At 39.4% G+C, this 19,923-nt stretch overlaps 1 protein-coding gene and 1 non-coding gene across 3 annotated transcripts in view; one reads left to right on the top strand and one right to left on the bottom strand.

Annotated features, from left to right (window-relative positions):
* The window catches only part of SMARCC1 (SWI/SNF related BAF chromatin remodeling complex subunit C1), a 136,861-nt gene that overhangs the window by 18,842 nt on the left and 98,096 nt on the right, over positions 1–19,923 (bottom strand). The window contains exons 22-25 of one of the 2 annotated variants that reach the window (XM_074344997.1): positions 18,131–18,186; positions 16,596–16,710; positions 15,774–15,925; positions 8,319–8,453 (exon numbers count right to left, since the gene is read on the bottom strand). In XM_074344997.1, coding sequence (XP_074201098.1) covers positions 8,319–8,453; positions 15,774–15,925; positions 16,596–16,710; positions 18,131–18,186 — 458 coding nt within the window. Of the gene's footprint in view, positions 1–8,318; positions 8,454–15,773; positions 15,929–16,595; positions 16,711–18,130; positions 18,187–19,923 lie in introns of both variants that reach the window. The other variant, XM_074344996.1, reaches the window with a different exon arrangement.
* LOC123613887 (U6 spliceosomal RNA) lies at positions 108–211 on the top strand. Its single transcript, XR_006721321.1, has one exon. It is a non-coding gene; the product is annotated as a U6 spliceosomal RNA (small nuclear RNA).

Below are 19,923 nucleotides of genomic sequence, written 5' to 3'. Positions count from 1 at the left end.
GCTCTTCATTTTCTAAGGGTGACCTGAAGAGAATAAAGCCTGGCTCAATTTCACTTATCCTTCTTTTCATGATGAGAAGGGAGTTGCGATATGTAAATAGCAAGAGAGCGCTCATTTCGGCAGCACATATACAAGTGGAATGATACAGAGAAGATTAGCATGGCCCCTGTGGAAGGATGACATGCAAATTCGTGAAGCGTTCCGTATCTTTAACCGACTGTACTTCAATTAAAAAAAAAAGAACAAAATAAATAAATCTTAAAAAAAATAACAAGAGAATCCTCTGGAAGTCCAGCTCTACAAGACAACTAATCAGCGAGATAATGTATGGCATTTAGGCAGACAGATAAAAAGTAATCTAAAGATTCTGACTATAAGCCCTAGATTTTGCTTTCTCCTAATCATTCTTTCTAGGAAATTTAGCACTGTGCTGAGGTTACACTTTAGAGGTTGCCAGAAAAGGACCTCAACCTATGTTTTTGTTGAGCCACTACTGGCCTGGACAGCTTGGCTGAAGTCCTGTAGTTATGTAATAAGTATGGAATATAGGTCAAGATCTGCTTTATAAAAGGCTGAACTGTTACTGGAGGGAGAGTCTGTGTCTCTGAAGAGAAGTTTTAGTCTCTGCATTACCTATCTCAGTGTTTCTTGTTTTTTTGTTTTCTTTTGTTTTGTTTTACCAAACCAGCCTTTCTTTGGGACTTGACTAGTATCAATCTTGGAAAGAAAAATTTGCCCAATCTTCCTTGTCTACAGAAGAACTAACCTCAATTACACTTATTTTTTCCTGAGCTTCATTTGTCCTTTCAAAACTCAGAAGGGTAATTAAAAGAAAGTAATTAGAAGATTAAAAAGGGTATGATTAAACACACACTGCACACCTGAAAGGAACCCAGTTTAAGGTTAAGATTCAGTGTGGAATAAACAGGCCCTGGGAGGTGAGAGCAACATTCAGACAGTAGGCTACCACCTGGCTCCAGAAGGACCACCTCTGCTCAGGGGCACATACAATAGAGCATATGGACATGTCCTGGCCCCACCAGACAAAAGAAATACCTCTCATGTTATACATTTTTTTTTATTTAATCCAATTGAAGACTGCATTCATTTTTGTAGTAATCAGATGTGAATGTGAACTGGGAATTTTTGAGTAGAGTTTGACAGTACTGAGCAAATTTTAAATTGACGTAACCAGTGATTCTACATCTGGAAATTTATCCTAGAAAACTGTACATAATTTGTATAAGGACAGTCATTAAAGTATTATTTTTTATGTATAGTTATGTCTAGATACATTGAGTTAAAAAAAACACAAACTGCAATATTTATAACATAATGCCAATTATATTAAAAAAAAACCTTTTGTGTCCATGTACAAACATTATATACACACTAAAAATGTTCTGGAAGACACTAAACTATTATTAGTCTACAACGGAATTTGATATAACATTGTAAAGTGACTATAACTCAATAAAAAATGTTAAAAAAACTATTATTAGTGATTATTGCTAGGGATGAAATTAAGGGTAAAAAAGACTTTTCAATTTATTCATTATTTGAAAATTTTTGTCATGACACATATTTGTAACTATAAAACAAGATACTAAAATTGCCCAAGTATATGCTTCAGATACCTTGATTTTCTTCTCTCCCTTTTCTATTTCCAAGGACTACAGATAAAGTTCCAATAGTTAAACTGAATAGTGTAGATTACTCATGTAAACAGGGTGCTAACGAATCTGTTCACTTTCTTACATGGTTTCAATCTGGCTCTAGGGAACCCACTTTCATACAAAGCTGCCTGTGGACCTGATCTAAAGACAACCCCCCAATCCTCACTGCATTCAAACCCTGCCTTCCTGCCCTCTTCACTCCTGCACTGTGTATGTATAAAGCAGCCAAATCCAAGTGGAAACGGAACATAACAGAGCACTTTTCTACACCAAGACCCAAACGCGCACTCACAGCTGCAAGCGCAGCTGAGGTGCACACAGAGCTCTTCTCCCAACTGTATTTGCATAAAACAGAGAGGAGGGGTGGGAAAAAATAAAACAAGGTGGGGGGGCCTCAAAAATCCATCTACACTGCCAAGGGTCGGAATATCAGCTAAGACTTGAAGCCTCTGACTACTTGGCACCATAACTGAAATAAATAAACACACCTTCCTTTGAAATGTTTGGTGTCAGTAACCAGACAACCACTTTAGGAAAAAACAGACGTCTTCATTCCTGAGGAAAAATAAACAACAAAACTGCATCTTTCTGCCTTCACGCGTGCTTCTGGAGGTGGAATCCAAAGAGGGAGCTAGCACCACTGCTGTGACTGGTCATTCTGTCCTTGGTACAAAGTGTTTGCCACCTGAGGCCACACATCTTTAGATTCAGAACTAAACCTGCTCGTAAGTACAGCCTTCTTAATCCTGGCCACCCATAGTATCACGGTGCACGTCTAACAAGAGATTCAACTATACAGCAGGCAGCACAGAGATGAATTACTACAAATATGCAGAAAACAAAGTTGAGTACAATTCTCCAGGGGCAGTATGAAATTCACTTTTTCTTCTTTTTCCCTTAATTTGTCACAAAGTACAACGATCTTTTCTAAACTTACCTCCTATGTGTGAGGACGTCCTATCAGCAATACCTTTAAAGTCTACCCAGAACCTGACCGTTCTCTTCCACAGCCCGTCATGACCAACCATCTCATGTGGTTATCTTAGCAGCCTTTTTTCTAACTTTGTCACTTTTTAATTAATTTATTCCCTACAAACAGCAGATAGACTGATACCCACTTAACTATAAGGAAGATCATGCCAGTCCTCTGCATGTGTTCCACATTTTTATGGAATAAATAACATAGGCCTTGTGTTATTCTACATTACAATCAGAGTAAAATGGATGGTTTGTTTACAGGAGCTTCTGTGACTAGGCCTCCATTATCTCTGACTTTATCCTCTACCTCCTCCTCCTCCTACCTCGTTCCTGCTCCAGCCCCTACTCCTTATCTCCTGAACAGGTCGATCATGCTTCTGCCTCACAGCCTCTATGCTGGCTGTTTCTAGGGCTTAGAAACATTTGCCCAGTTGTCAGTTTTTCAACAGGACCTACTCAGATGATACCACTTAAAACTGAAATACTTCCCTTGCCCTTCCCATCTCCCCTCCCCAGCCTGTAATGTATCGGAATGAACACATACACAGTATACACGCATGCACACACACACATAGCACCTAACATCTTCTAACATCCTTCATTAATTGTTTAAGCTCTACCAAGGCAAAGAGTTTTGTTGGGTTTTATTCACCACTGTATCCCCAGTATCTAATATGCCTAGAACAAAGCAGGTGCTCAATAAATATTTGCCAATGGACACATGAACTTAGTATATGTGCTGCTGAAGCAAGCAAAAGGAACAAATGAACTTAATCCGTCACCTATGCTGCGAAAGCCACCAGCTCTGGGTAGGATGACTTTTCAGTCTCCTCAGCAATCATGCCTTTCTCTTTTACATTTTTGGATTGGGGACTTTTTTATGCTCAGATCAGTTCCTCCTCTACCAGAAGGCTTTCCTTAATAATTTCAGCCAACCATAGTCTCTCCTCCTCTGAATTTCCACAGCCCCATTACCTCATGCGGTATCTTTATGTGTCAATGTCTCAACTACCCCCTCACCATCTTAAAAGGACACGGTCTGGGTTTCTCACAGTTCTGAATTTCCTACAATGTCTCTTTTCTGAAGGTATAAAATTTCTTACCTAGCCAAATGACCTACAGAGATTTAGAGAGCATTTAGGCTAGAAGCTATAAACTAGATCAGCTCACAGATCCATTCTCATTGGCCTCAAAATATTTTTTTTCCTTAAATCCAAGTAAGAATGCTTTAGGTAGGAACCAGCCTCCAGTGTTCTCCAATCCCAAACACTGCCCACATCTGAAACCTGCTCTCTTGACTGAGGTATGCTATCTGCTTGGCATATGAGGCTGCTCAGTTGGGCAGACCCTTGGAGTTGCAAAACCAGCCCAACAATCTCACCTCAACTGGAGTCAATAGCTTTTCCTGTGTCATTTCCCAGACTCTGTACATTCTGTAACTGCCTCCCTCTAATATTAGTACTTTATGAAAGGGCTGTAACAATAGCTACTGAGCTCTAATTATAGGTACATTCATAATACCTATAAAAAATGTAAAATTTTAGACTCAAGAACATTTGATTTTTAAAAAAATTATTTTTATCTTTTTTGGGGGGGTGATTAGGTTTATTTTTATTTATTTATTTATTTAACAGAGATACTGGGATTGAACCCAGGACCTCGTTCATGCTAAGTGTGCACTCTACCACTGAGCTATGTTCTCCCCTGCTGAGAACACCTGGTTTTAAGTCATTAGAGAAAAAAATAAACTTCGTATCTGATTCTTAAAGTCTAAGAAAAGATTTTTGAAATCTATTGCTACATAAACAAAACCAAATGTTTACTTCAAAAAAGTATGTCCTGAAGCTAGTGCTTACAGATGAGCAGGACAGCACCCTCCAGTGAACTCAGGCAGAGTGGCAGACAGAGAGCACCAGGCAGCAGGTTAGAATGCTCCGCTCCTGGCTGACCTGCTCATGTTCCACAATTTCAATATTCTTGTGTCATAATGGATGGGTGATAAAACTTTGCATATCTAAGAGTCTCTAGATTAAAATGAGATAAGAATGGCTCATTTCTTTATAAATTATGAAGTGCCAGTAAAAACATAGCGCTAAAGAAACACAGATTTGAGATCTGGCTGTCTTTTATAAACTGTGTGACCTGAGGTACACAAAAGCTCCAGTCTCTTTGTCTATGAGGGGTTAACAAAAATAGCCTTATGTTCCCATCCAGCATCATTGCTGGACTCTCTTCCAAGGAGATTCAAAGCAATCAGTGTATTCTTGGTAATGGCTCCCTCATATAGTTTTTGAGGGATTTAATGAGAAAATCCATATGAAGTGGCTTAGCACAGTTACTGGTCCAATAAATGTTCATAAAGCCAACAAAGGCTTATAAATATTAAGAATTTAATACATAGTTGATTACTGGTCTTCATAATGGGAGGCATATAAATATTTACTGAACACTTATTGTGTGTTCCAGGCACTGTGCCAGGCACATGCCATATTTCCTCATTTAATTCTCACAATAGTCCTATGAGGAGAGGAAATCATCAGTAGGAAAACAGCCATGGCCTTGCTCACCCACAGGGAAGGATAGGATACTAGTGCTAGGAGGGAAAAAAATACATTATGTCTTAATTGTGCAACAAAGTGAATGAAAGCCATCTTAAGGTTTGTAAGAATTTCTGGTTGCTGTTGACAGTGAGTCTCCAAGCTGGTCCCCCAATGATCTGAATTCCTAATATTTACACCTTCTCCACTGAATCATGTCTACCCATAGTCCTACTCAACCCGGAATCAGGGTTGGTCTGTGGAACAGAGAGGATACAGCAGAAGTGAAGGGATGTGACTGCCATGTTTAGGTTATAAAAGACACTGTGGCTTCCGTTTTGGGTGCTCTTTCATGTTCTTGCTCTTTCCAGTCACTCGCTCTGGGGGAATCCACTGTGGAAAGGACTACACGGAAAGGAACTGAAGCCTCCTGCAATTAGCCACATGAACAAGCTTGGTGGTATATCCTCCAGTCCTGGCTGAAGGATAAGAAGACTGCAACCTCATGGGAGACCCCGAACCTGAACCACCCACTTAAGCTGCTCTAAGACTCCTAACCCTCAGAAACTGGGTGAGGTACTGTTTTCTGTTTTCAGTCACAGCTTTGGGATAATTTTTCACATAGCAATAACTAATACAGTTATGCAACTGACACTCAGTGGCCAGGGCCAGTCCTGTACAAAGAATTTTCCTGCCCTAAATGCTGATTAAGAAAGAAAAGGCAGGCTGACCACCAAAGGATTTCAGAAGAGCAATCTTGTGTGGTGAAAAAAATTCAGCAGAATGCTTTCCCAACATCTGCAGTTGTGTTGTTTTATTCAGAGACTATTGTGTAAAATTCTAATCGGAGCATACAGAATATTAACATTAAAAAAAGATTCAAGTACGAAGAACACAGTGGAGTTATATACTTTGAGATAAATGACTATTAATCCACAGCACAAGGGAAGCAGAACCATTACACTGGCCTGGGTGTCTGGGAATCACTGGAGGGAACTGGGAAGGGGCTCGCAGCTCTGTTATTCCAGGTGACAGTTCCACCGGGGGGGTTTAAAAGAATGGGGGAATCCACAAGTTTACTCTCTGAAGAGACAGTGACTTATAGCTGAGAAAAGAGCCCCTTGACAATCTAAACATGGTTCTATTAAGTGCCTAGTTAGGGTCATGCCAATCTTCCAGGCTAATACATCAGTTCTGCTCCATGAACGACAGTAAGGTATCTGGTTGCCGGTGGGAAGTAAGACGCTATCATCATTTGAGTACTTCATGTGCCAATAATCCATTATATTATAGCCCCCTGTTTTCCCAAGTCCCCCCAAAAAACCTATTAAATGACAAAAGGGCAGCTTATTAGGGTAAGAGAAACACAAATACTCATTCTTCAACACTCCAGCTCACCTCCAGGAAGTTTTTTCCAATAGCCTCTGAATCTTCCAGGTATTCCTCCTCTGTTCCCACAGGAGTACTTAACACCCTATAATGTGATTTGTTTTCTTGACTGTCTTTCCCATTAAACTGAAGTAAGTCCCCCAAGGGTGGACTTTCCTTTCCACTTTCCCAGCTTTTAACACTGATGCTGGCATATATTTGTTCAACAGATACTAAACAAGCGCCTATGATGTGCCAATTCTGCATGAACAAAGCCATTTGACTAATTCTATCCTCACAGAGTACCCACCAGGTACAGGAGGTGGACGCATTAATTAGCAAGTACAACATGGTATGTGCTGTTAGGCTACTGCAACAGCAAATGGGAGGGCATGTCACCCACAGGTGCAGGGCTGAGGGATGCAGGAGGTAAGTAAAGAGGAGGGACAAGGGCCTTGTTGGCAGAGGAGTAGGATGCACACAGGTAGCAGAGAACATGGCCGTGAGGGAAGCCTGCACATGGTGCAGTGTGGTGTGGCACGGCTGATGCACAAAGGCGATAGAGATGAGACTAGGGTGGCCAGTAGCTTCTGGGGCAAGAAAGGATCAGTGATAACAGGAAATACTTATAAGGCCAGGGAACAGGAGATAGGATGGATTAGAGTGTGGGCAGGACAGTTACTGAAGCAGCCTTTCCTTCCTCACAGGACCAGAATGCCTGTCCAAGTGGCAGAGCTGGTCTTAGGACAAAATGAAAATGAGCTATTGTGATAGTTACTGGGTTACTCTTCATAAAGAATTTGCCAGAAGACTTGGATTGAAAACTAAGAAATAGTTTAACAAATGCAAACAGATTCATGAAATTAAAACTTTTTGGGGATGATTTAATCTTAGGGTTTTTTACCATTTAGAGACACCAGTATTTGGTACGTAGACGAAAAAGTCCAAACAATCACAAAAAATACTAACTAAACCCTCAAATATAGCCCATTGTTTAGAAAGTCATCAATTTCTTTCCTAGTCAACTCATTAAAAAACAAGTTTCTCCAAAGAGCTTAATCTCTGTTTCTCCAAAAATTTCCTTGAGATAACCAAATATTTTCTCTGCTTCTATGTTTCTTACTTTTTGTGGCTTCTTTCATTCTTGGCCTTTTAAATATTTCTTTTGGTCCTGTTTGGGCCATGTCCTTATATCAAGTGTATGGTCCAGAAAATGCTGCTTAAGAGCCTTCTGCTAGGCCTGGTTCCACCTGCCTGTCCCCATAAAGGGGAAGGATGGAAGAGACAGAGGCCAAGGCTGCATCTGGGGAAGGTTTGGTTAAAAGGGATTACAGAAACCAGGCTCCTAGCTCAAGATGAGATTAACCCCTACTTTCTGATACTTATATTGAAGAAGACAGGAAATAAGAAAATCCCTGAATCAAATAATGAATCAACATGTACTCTACTTGACTTGTAACAAGTAGGTTATAAAATAAACCTAAGATCCAATTTTTGTAGAAGGCAGATTTTGATACCATTAAGTATATCTAGAAAGCCAAGAGGTTTAAATAATTGCAGAATGCGAACAGAACTCTTTTCATTTATCAGCACTAGCTGATAATCCTTTTGAAAGGGCAAAGCAAACAGAAAAAAGTTTAGATCATAGCCACAGAGACCAACAAATTAAGCTACCATTTATTTGCTCTAACTTGCATTTTATGAAAGGTGGTCAGAGTTTAATTGCCAAAAAGCCACTATAAAAATTCCCCTTACTTACAGCTTCCTTCTCTCTGTCCATGATGGTTTCCAGCTCCTCAAAATGTCGAAGTTTTATCTCCAGTTTCTTCATTTGTGTCTCAACCAGGAGAGCTACCAGAGACTTGATTTTTCTCTCTTCCACGGCAGCCAGGTGCTAAGGGCAAAAAAGTCATTCAAATTATTTAGGTAAACATTTGCTTAAAAGAGAGTAAGAAAATGCTGAAGTTGCTACGCAAAGTGGGGACTGTGTAATTCAGAATAGTGCCCTAGATGCCCCCCTGTATGTTCCTACTAAACATTTATTTCAATTTAAAATAACAACTGTCTCTGCCTGAATTTCTGGTACTATTTTCTACTTTGAAATTAATGCAGGAACTTGAGGATATCCCCAAGTATTATCAAATAAATGAGCCAAATATTTCCTGTCAAAACCGAAGATCTAAGTTTTCAAATAGGAAGGCATTACCAAGTAAGAAAATAAACATCAAAAAAAAAAAAAAAAAAATCCACAGCAAAGAATTTTGAAGATTTAAGAGAACAAGACAGGGTGAAAATTGTAAAAGTTTCCAGAAAGGCAAACAAATAAAAAAACAGGTTACAAACAAAAATCCAGTCTGTATCAGGCTTCTCAACAGCAAAACCAGGTTTTTGGAAGACAACGATAAAATGTCTTCCAAGTTCTGAGGGATAACAAGTTTTAATCCAGAATTTCAAGTACAACTTAAATCAATTAGGTACAGAATAAAGACAAATTTCCAAGATCAAGATCTGGGTTTTAGTCCTGGTTCAGCTAATAATTAGTCACATAATTTTAGGCCCACCATGAACTTCTGTGGGTCTGTTTCTACATCAGTGAGATGAAGAAGTTCAATAAATTCGAAAACCATTCTGTGATGATACACATGAAACGTGTTTGTTGTCAGGGCTTTTAAGTATTCAGGCAGTAATCCATTTATAAACATAACTTGTGAAAAATCATCATGCAAAAGTAGAATAAATTTATGTGTTGTAAGTGTGTGTCTATGTGTGAGAGAGAGAAAGAATTTCATTCCAGGAAATTTAAAAATAGTATATAATCCCTATCTTGAGTTCACCAAATAGACTCACTTCTCAAGGTTACATTTCTAGCATTTTATTCTTTTGTTTTCTTCTTTTCCTTTACAACTAAATGTCTAGTCTAACATCTCAACTGAAATGACTTGGAGGTTCAAGATTAATGCCTGATTTTAAGTTCCTAGGAGGCGGGGACCACGCATATACATTTTAGGCACCAAAACTGTTATTGTAATACAGTATTTGGCACATAATGGACATTCAATTACTGAATAATCAAAAGTATATTAAAAATACAAAAGTATAAAACAACGAATAATCAAAATATGGTATTTTCCATTTTTCAGAATGCTTTTTTACATGAATTTAATTGATTTTCTTAATCTTGTCAGAAAGGATCTCTGATTCAAACAAAATGATGTAGGTTCACAAAAGTTATGTTAGTTGCCTAAGAAGCTGGTAAATGGCAGGGCTGGAACTAAAATTTTAAGTTCTAAATCCAAAGGCCTTTTAGTTATCACCCAATGTCTGTTTATTAACAATTAACAAATGATATCTTACTGTATACTTTCCTGGGGAATACTTAGAAGGGATCTGTGGTGGGCGTGTGGGTACAGCGCAGTGGTAGAGTTCATGCTTAGTTGGTTTGGGGTTCAATCCCCAGAATCTCCATTAAAATAAATAAATAAAAACCTAATTACATTCCTCCAACTAAAAAAAATTTTTTTTAAAGCAAAGAAAAGAAAAGAAAGGAAAGAAAGGAAAGAAAGAAGGAAAGGAAGGAAAGGAAGGGAAGGAAAGGAAGGAAGGAAGGAAGGAAGGAAGGAAGGAAGGAAGGAAGGAAGGGAAGGAGGAGCTTGTGGTGGGTTAAAAATGGCCATAAACTCATTGGCCTTTCTTCCACTGAGAGATAGAGTCTACCACCCCTCCTCTCTAACTGCCTTGCCCTATAGGGAACAGTGGTGATATCTTCTGGGTTTCAGTTTGGGAACTTCCACGTCCTGTCTCTTGTAATATTCTTTCTGGGAGTCCCAAGCTGCCATGTAAGAAGTATGATTACTGTGCGAGAAAGATCACAGGGAGAGACCTCAAGACTATACCGGGGGCGGATAAGACCCAGCAACCTCTGCCAAGGACTAGGACTTAAAGAAGCTGTCTTGGCTAGATGAACCTACCTGTAAGGTGCACACCACTACATGACTCAACAGATACTGCATGGAGCAGAATTACCCAGCTGTTTGGTGTTCAAATTTCACAAAATCATGAGATATAATAGAATGGTTGTTTTAAAACACTAAGTTTTGCTATTGGAAAAGCACGTGGTACTTGGAAATAGGTGCATTTTCAACAAAAACCTAAAATGTGATTTTGGCTATGGGTTCATGCCATGAGAGCAAGCTTTGAAAGGGCCTCAAGAAAACCACTGGTGAGACCTTAGAGGAAAATAATACTGGAGGTTTCAGAGAAGTAGATCTTTGTTATATAGTGGCACAAAGTTTGGGAACATTGTCACCTCTAGTGATTTGGAAAACAGAAAGGGTAATTAACGAATCTGTGGATTTGGCTGGAGTGACTTCCAAGTAAAATATAAACATTTTGTATTTTATTATAAGAAAAGAGAGGAACCAAAGAAGCAACTATTCAGTTTTCAGGTATAATTTAGAGGAAATAGAGCAGGGTTTGAAAATAAAACTGTTTCTCATCACTTGGTTACTCCCAGTAAGAATGTGAAATTTAGAAATGGTTTCAGGACAAAGATCACTGGACCTGGACCCAGATATTGGAAAGGTGTGCCCAGCAAGATTTCATAACTGCTATGAACCATGAGTGCTCCATGCCTCCCACCTCCACACTCCTTGAGTATGAATGTGGATGGATATCATCCCTGTCTCACCACTGCCATATGAGTCCACACATTCTTCAACCTGCCAAGGCCAAGATGCACCACTCCTGAGGAGCTCTGTCTGTATGTGAGAACCTGCACTGATGAGATCTTGGACCTCCACACTTAGCCTGGTATCATGAGATTAGATATCAGGATGTTTATTTCGCAAGTGGGAGAAACATATGTAATTTGTGATCAGAGGGCAGACTGTGGTGGATTAAGGTGGCACATCTGCCATTTGATGTGTGGTCTATGTCCCCTCATCACCTTGAATTTGTATAGACTGTTTGATCGGTAGAGTTGGGTAGAAGTTATGCAGTGCCAGGCAGGGGCCAAAGCAATGAGATATTGGCAGGTTCCCCTTCATACCACTTGAGACACTTTTCAAGTTTTAAGCTGCCACGTAAAAAAGTCTAACACTTTGTTACCACTCTAATATGAAGAAGCCCAAGATAAGTTCTTAGAGATAAGTTTTTAGAGAGGGTGTGTGGAGACACTGTTGCCATCGAGCACTCAGATGGTACTGCCATCCCAGCCTAGGTATCAGGCACGTGAGTGAAGTCATCTCAGGCCCTCCATAACAGCCCAGACATGAGGTGAACACCCAGGGAACCCAGCTAATGCCACACAGAACAAAATTTTTCCAGCTCAGTTTGCCAGAGCTTCTCACTCATAACAATTATGAGAAATCATAAAATAATTATGGTTTTAGGCCACTAAGTTTTGTGATAGTTACACATCAATGGATAATTGGATCAGGAACACTGCTGATGCTCATGCTATAGATTCTCCAAGTATCTGGCAATAGTGAGGACCAGAGCCTTCCAAAAGAGCTACAGGGGAATCCCCAAACCTTCACATATTGGCTTTATAGAACCTAAGAAGAACAATGAAGTCTGGGAGTGTGCCAGATGTATAGAATATGGGAGAAACAACTTAAAAGAAAGAAGCAACTTGACTGGGACAGAGCTTAGGTGAACTTTATATAGCAAAGCATGGCTTCTAGCTGGCAGAACAGACGTAGTTTCTATTTAGTCATATAAAGATGAAAATGATCAGAGTTAACTATGAAAATGATTAAACAGGTCAAATTTTCCTTCTGTCTTCTCTTCACAGTATCATTAAGTAAAGAGATACGGTATCAATAATCAATGTGCATAGTGTAAACCAACTTCAATCAACATTTATCTGGTAAAGCTGTGTGACTAAAATGTATAATAAAAAATTGCCTATCTCACAAAAGAATTTCAGGCATAAAGGAGTAAGTTATGAGATATTTCTGTGGGGTAAGAAAAAAATCTTCCTGTTGCCCCGGAACTAATATCCAGTTACCATGAAGACAAATCTATTTTCTATAGTATGTGGGCATTGGGTGGTAGCAGAAAAAAATTTGAAGGAAATGTCTATGGTCTTGAAAAAAAAGTGATTTCTGCTATCTTAAAAGAATTGAATCCTACTGCTGCTGATAAAGAGTACATGTTCTATTTTCTGGGGTTTCTAGTTTATTCCAGCAATGGTTCTGGATTCATCCTTCCAGCTAAACCCAGATGGAACGGATGGAGAGCAACCAGCCAACAGTGCTCCTCCTCACACCCACATACCACTTTTCAGGTGGGTTAGTTCACAGCTTGTCAGTAGGAGGAATAAGAAAATGGATATGCTACCCAAGAGCCCCTCATACGGTATGGATGGGGAAAGCTAGAGAGCGTGCCCACCCTGTCTGTTTTGAAGCTAGATCTAGAACCTCTAATTACCACTCCATGTCAGAGTGCGACAAACAATTAAAATGTATCGAGGAAAACTCTTAATAGCAAAGCTGTTTATAGACACAGAAGAACAAAAAGAGAATAAGAGAAAACTTGCATAGGCTAGATAAGTTGTACTAATTACAGTAATTTAAGTGAATTCCTTACCCCTTAATTACCATGTAGCACAAAAATGATTATGTGTGCTGTGAAATGTATCAGGTCCAGCTGTATGTAAGTGGCACTGGATAACTCATGTGTGCCAAGTCATGTAGCATGAGCATCTGTAACACTTTCACAAATCAGTGGAAGATATAGGCATTCTGAGAATGAAGACCCATGTTCCCACTGACTAGAAATAAGTGAGTGATGGTGAGGGAGTGAAAATTCAGTGACTTGGAAAGAAAATGTTCTTTGGACACTCTTCTAAACCTTGAATCGAATAAGCAAGGGCCAGGGCAACTGATCCACAAAAGCAGTTTCTCTGCAGTGAAGGAGTCACAAGGCTGTGGCAAAGTGTTAGTGGTACACAGTATACACACTTTTGTGCCCAAAGCTGCACATATTAACAAGCTATGAACACAAAATGAAGCAAGCATTCATGAAATTTTTCATGGTAGTCTATCATTTTAGTTTTTTCTCTGGCAACTTACAGGGACGCACACACTGTGGTACAGAGAGGAGAAGTAGACAGAAGGAAGTGCGAGAGAATCCAGCTCTGTGAGAAAGAAGGGTGTCCAAAAAAGTCCAACTGGGGCTGAGAGAGAGTGGGTTTTGTCTAGTGAACTGCAAGAAACTGTTCAGGACAGACAGGCAAGAAATGATGCTTGAAGACTGAAGTGTCCTGATCGTGAAAAACTCCTGAATTCCTAAAGGAGTTTGAAATTTTAGCCTGAGAGAGACGGGAGGTTATTTAAGAAAGTATGCTCATATTTGTATTTTTAAGAAAGTATGCCCATATTTGTATTTGTATGATTCCATTTATATGAAGTCATGGTGTTAGGGAGCAGGCTAGCATCTCCTCTTGAAGAGAGGCAGAGTAACAGGACGGCATATGAGGAAGCTTCTGGAAAGCTGGTTAGGTTATGTTGCTTGATGCAGGTCCTGTTTGTGAGCCTGCAGGGGTGTTTGGTCTGTGAAAAAATTCACTAGTTGCAGACATACATGTCTGCTTATTTGGATATAAGTTATGCTTCAATAAAAAATTTAAAAACAGAAAAGATAACTTTTTGGCTGAAGGATAGAGAATAGAATAAAGGAGACAGGCAACAGGTGAGGGGGCTGGGCATCACTGGATGAACTAGAGTACCATGAAGGATTTGGTGGCTGAATAGCTATGGAAAATGAAAGAGTGAGAGAAGTCAAAGGCTGGGGGTGTGATCACTGGGCAGATGGTGTGCTCTGCCCTGATAAAAGGCACAAAGGAGAAAGCCCTCCTGGCTTCCAGCTCCTCATTTATAAAATTAGAAAATATGCCCAAAACAATCCTTAACATCTCTATGACAGTCACTGACAGTATGAACAATGACGTCACTGACAGTACGAACAATGAGAACTTGGACAGCTCAGAGACAATGAGACACCCATGAGTCCAACCTGGCAGAAGACAGACTGGAAAAAAAAAATGCTTTCAACAAAGGGGCAAAACCAAACAAATGTGAAACAGCAGTCAAATAGGTGTCTACATCAGTACTCACTTAAATAAGAGTGTACCCGACGAAGTCCTAGAGGTCAGAGGTGGTAGAGGAAAAGAATACCTAAAACTGTGCTGGAGAACCATGAAGATCAGGAGGCATTTTGGAAGAGACTGGCTAGTACAAACACATAGGACCTCGATCTACTGTGATGCTAACAATCAGCTAGGGTATCTGTCTGAGCTGACTGAGCATGGCCACGACCTGTAAACACCCCTCCCCCACACCGTCTGCACCGCCATCAGATGGGTAGCCACTCAAAACAGTAGTCTTATGGCTTCAACTGGGTCATCTATGGATCTGTTATAAATCATGCTACACAGATTAAACACTTGGAGAAGTAGTTCACAGCAGCTAAACAGTCTGGGGGAATTAAAGACCATGAAAGACCATCTTTACCAATGGATCAAGAACAGCTAAAGATAAAACGATTAGCTATGTTCTGGTAAGCACTGCTTGAAATGTGGTGACCTATAATGAAAGAAAACTACATTTGAGGGTAAAACGGAGAAGGGGTGAATAGATTTTTAAAAACTTGACATATTCATGCCTGGAATGCTAAATTAACACAAAGCAAGGAAAATAACACTCTCTTTTCTTCTTAAATATGCTGGGAAGCCAATACTATGTTATAAATAGAGAAAACCACCCCCAGAAAAGCTGGCAAATTCAAGAAGAAAAAGAGCTATTTTAGGTTCCCTCTCTTTCCTTTCAGTCTATAAGATCAGGGTGAAGTATTTATACAAGGAAACAGATTTTTGTCTTAAAAATCACAAATATTTCAATCTGGTAGAAATTATTCGAATAGTCCAAGACAAGTTCTGCAGGCACATCAGACAAGACTTGAAATCTCTGCAGTCTTCACAAGACAGACTGACACAATGAATGAATCGAAGGCAGTCACCTTTTAGGACCAGGTCTGCTATTTCTACCATCCTCCTGCCTGTGGAATTCTTAACCTAGAAATGTCATTCAAGTAAACAGTCATCTCCTATGGGGTGCAAGGCTCTTTATACTTAATGTTCCCAATAACCTAAAAACAATACAGCCATTCATGGCTTAAGAGAGCATTAGGAAAAGAGCTGTCAGGGGCAAACCTTGGCTTTGGTTGCAGCTGAGGCAAGAGCAGCTGCTGCGGCTGTGGCTACATTTCCTTCAGAAATTTCATGTTCTACTTTCTTCTTCCCAACATCACTTTCTCTTTCTTTACAAGTATCAGTGAATTCCTTGTTCTCTTCAGTCTCCTTTTCTTCTGAAAAAAATCAGGAAGCTTTATTACCAGTGTGCTCAGTCTCAATAAGCCATCTTACTCCTCACCTCTGCCACATGATGAACTAGGACCAATGTTACAAAGAGATTTCAGTCCCTTTTTCTTCTTTTTAAGATTTCTGTTGAACCACTCCATGCATGTGAGTCTGTCTCTATTTGAGATGGATTTTCTAAATAGTACACTTTGTCTTCTCTTCATTTCTCTAAGCTCTCTGTGTAGTTCCCTTGGATATAAAGGAAAATTCAAGGGAACTAAGCCCTATGACCAACACATTTGTTCAACAGTCAATGAAATGCTCTGGGAAACCCTAGGGTCTGGAGGAAATCAGAAGTTGAGAACAGAGCACTTCCGCAAGCCTTTCGAGTCAGGCACGATGGGATGTGCCAGCAACTGACTGAAAATAAAATGGCAGGTCTGTGTGGTGACTTCAGTCGCAGCTGAACAACTTGTTTGTCTATATGACACTGAAAACAATGTAGCCATTAGCAATGTACCTAAGCACAAAATAGAACCCAAACCCATATTTACTGTTACATTAGGAAACAAACCCATAACAAATGATGTAATATTTCTATACAATTTAACTGCCCACATTTCCCAAGTGGTTTTACTTTTACATAATAAAGTCTAAAGAGTTTCCTCAAATTACCTGATTTGGTATCCTCACTGACTTCACTATCCTGCTCCTTCTCACTATTTTTTTCATTTTCTCCATCTTGTGCTTTATCACCTTCATCTGTTTCATTTTCCCCTTTGTTTTCAGCCTGAAAAAGGTACAAAATAAGAGGACAGGGCATGAGGGGGTAAAAAAAGGTCCTTTGACAAGTGATATTGTCTTAGAACAATGAAAGGTTCCACTATTTCTGGCAAGAAGTGGACTAGGTTAAGAAAGGCCTTGGAGAGAAAAGCTGGAAAATAAATTAATAAATTCAGAGAAATACATTTTACTACCTCATCTCCTGACAACCTGCCTCCAAAGCATGAAGTCCCTGCCCTCCCGGCAAAAGGCCAGTGGTACGATGTCCGAAGCAATGTCAGTGGGATTGATTTACATTATTCACTGGTTAAACAGATACTGAATGAATGAATAAATAAATGGTTAGTTGTCCAAAAGGACTAAGAGCACTTAATATGCACAGTGTCAACCAAGAACCAAGATGAAATGCTGCCAAGATAAAAAGCTGATGAAACTCTTTAATACAGTGATTTGCTGATGGTTTTCAGGAAGAGCCACAATAGAGCATCAGTGTTCATGCTCTGGGGACTGGATACTTCACTTCCTCTGTGGTCAGGATTTGGTATCGTTTGCTGAGTTTGAAATCCCTGTGACTTTGGACATATTACGTAACACTGTCTATAAAATGAAGAGACAATCACTGACTTGATAAAGCTGTTTAAGGAATAAGATGAATTTATAAATGTAAAGTACAAAGCACAGTATTTGGGACACTGTAGAACTGCAGTTAAGTTTACTATAATCCCCTTTCTCTCCTATCTATATACAGTTTATACTCACTCAAACAGTAACTGACCGCTCACCATGTGCCCCGATGTTCAAGAGGCTGTACAGCTCTGTTCTGGCTCACCTCGCATTTATAGCCTCTACGAGACAGGGATTAGGGCAAAAACGTACAGGACACTTGGATGCCCTGCGCACACCGGCTTCAGTGTCTCCTCTTTCACTGCCAGCTGGAATATTTGATTTCTTAGCCTTCATTTCAATTTTTGTAATTTTACCTGCTCTTTAAAATCTACTTGAAATGTCACTTTCTCATTAAGTCTTTACCAAATATTTTTCCACTAGCAGTTAAATTAACTCTTCTAAAAAATTCCTTAATATTCTCTAATTCTCTTCTGGCACAAGTATAGGACCCAAACCCTAGTATGTAATATTCTTAAGAACCATGATTTTTTAATTCATATTCCCAACTATGCCTGAAAGGGGTACAGAAGAAGTAGTTATAGAGTACATAAATCACTGAAAGAATAAATAAAAAATATCCTGTATTATGCCTTATGAGAACTATACCTTAACCCAGCAAAGTCCAAATGGCTGAAAGAATCATTTATAGTCTCAAGAGGGACTCAAAAGTCATAATAAACCCAAATTGTTATGCTGTGAAAGGAAGGTAGTGCTCTCGGTGGCTTTTCTGTTGTGGGAGATTTCAAATAGACAGACTTTACCTTTTCAGGCTGCTGACCATCAGTATCTGTTTCCACTTTTTCCTCTTCAGTTCCTTCTACAAGCAAAGGAATAAAAATAAGTAGTGTAATGTGGGGGAAAAGTAAAATCTATTATAAAGGTATGAGAATGTCAGGTATACAACATACAGTAATATATACAAATTTTACAACCATGAGGATGACAAAAAACAACACATACTTTATGATTCCATTAATTTAAAATTCAAAAACAGGTTAAAGTAATCTGTGGTGTCAGAAATCAGGACACTGGATAACCAGGAAAGGGGTAGATTCAATGGTGGCTTGGGGTGCTGGTAATGATCTGTTTCTTGATGCTGGGGCTGCTTACGTGAATGCGTTTAATTTTTTTATACATAAACAAGATTTTATCAGTGATGTAAAAGAAAAAAGTAGTGAAAGACAGTACACTCCTGAGAATTTTGAGTGGGCCAATCCAAGAGAGGAAAAATGGCCTAATGCATTTCATTTGTGAAAATGCACTGAGGGTTTCATTTTTCTGCATGTATAAAAATTAAAACTTCAAAAAAACGTTTTAAGTAGAAAAGGCCAAAAAAAGGTATTATTTAATATATTTAACGAGCATATATTCTGAGTCAACTATTAGAGAAATGGTGCAGAGCTAGATATTCAATGACCCTTAGTAGTATCACATTCTGGCTGGAGAGACACAAACCAACAAGTCCATCACGTAAGTGCATAGATGAGATGCTGTAGGAAGCAGAGGGTATGGGCTTCTCAGTCAGGGAAGGATAATATCTGCATGAGAGTTTTCTAGACAGACATGGCTGTGTCGGGGTGGGGAAGAGGCAGTATAGAGATGGACATTTCAAGGAAAGGAGACAAAAAGACTCAAGGGGAAGGGGACCCTAATCAGACCTTCTTGCTTCCAGAATTATGGCTGAAGAGGAGCTCCAAGGAACATGATATTTTGGGACACCATGAATCTCATAGAAGGTAGAAGAGTTTTTAAAGATCACTACCTTCCCCCAAATATGCAAAGCTTACAGTACCAGAAGTGGACCAGAGTGCAGAAGCAGTGGGGTCAGTACCTGGTATTTGGGAATATGGAGGGGGGCAAGGTCACCTAGACATATTTGCTTAACCATCGGGACTCTGAGCCCATGGACTAGCCAGATCCTGAGCAGGAAAGGAAGTCCAGGATTCCTGCACAGAGCCAGTCACAGCGATGGCCAACATGATCTCAAGCTACTGGCAAACCCTGGCTACCTAAAGAAGAACCCCCTACACACAGTTTTTTCAATTGCAATTTTAGCCAAGATGTCCAAGTAATGAGTTCACAAAGAATATCAAGGCAGGAAGTCATTAATGCTGAACAGAAACAGTGATCAACAGACTCAGAACTCAAAAACTGCCAAAGAAAGATCTGTCAGATTCTGAACCTAGCCTAGCCATGAATGCAGTATATAGAAAATCATAAAGAGCTTCAATTGACAAGACAGTATTAGAGATGATAAGATACTGGAAAACACACACACACACACACACACACAAAACATAAAAAAATTTCCTAGAAATGAAGTCAGGGTAAACAGATTAAACCAAGTGAAGAGAGAAATACAAAACAGTAAAACATATCTAAGGAAATGATCTATATATAGAATAGGAAAATGGGGAATATGGAAACATGGAAAAAGATATGCCAGGCAAGAGAATCCAAGGAACGGTGGTAACCTTTCTGTGGTACTGTAAGTCAATACAGGCATTAATAGAGTATTATGAAAAACAGACAGTAACAACCTAGAGAAGAAAAA

Source organism: Camelus bactrianus, chromosome 17 (assembly GCF_048773025.1).
Source record: "Camelus bactrianus isolate YW-2024 breed Bactrian camel chromosome 17, ASM4877302v1, whole genome shotgun sequence".
NCBI classification, from domain to species: domain Eukaryota; kingdom Metazoa; phylum Chordata; class Mammalia; order Artiodactyla; family Camelidae; genus Camelus; species Camelus bactrianus.
The sequence above is the reverse complement of the archived record's forward strand: the minus strand, read 5'-3'. Positions and strand labels throughout refer to the sequence as shown.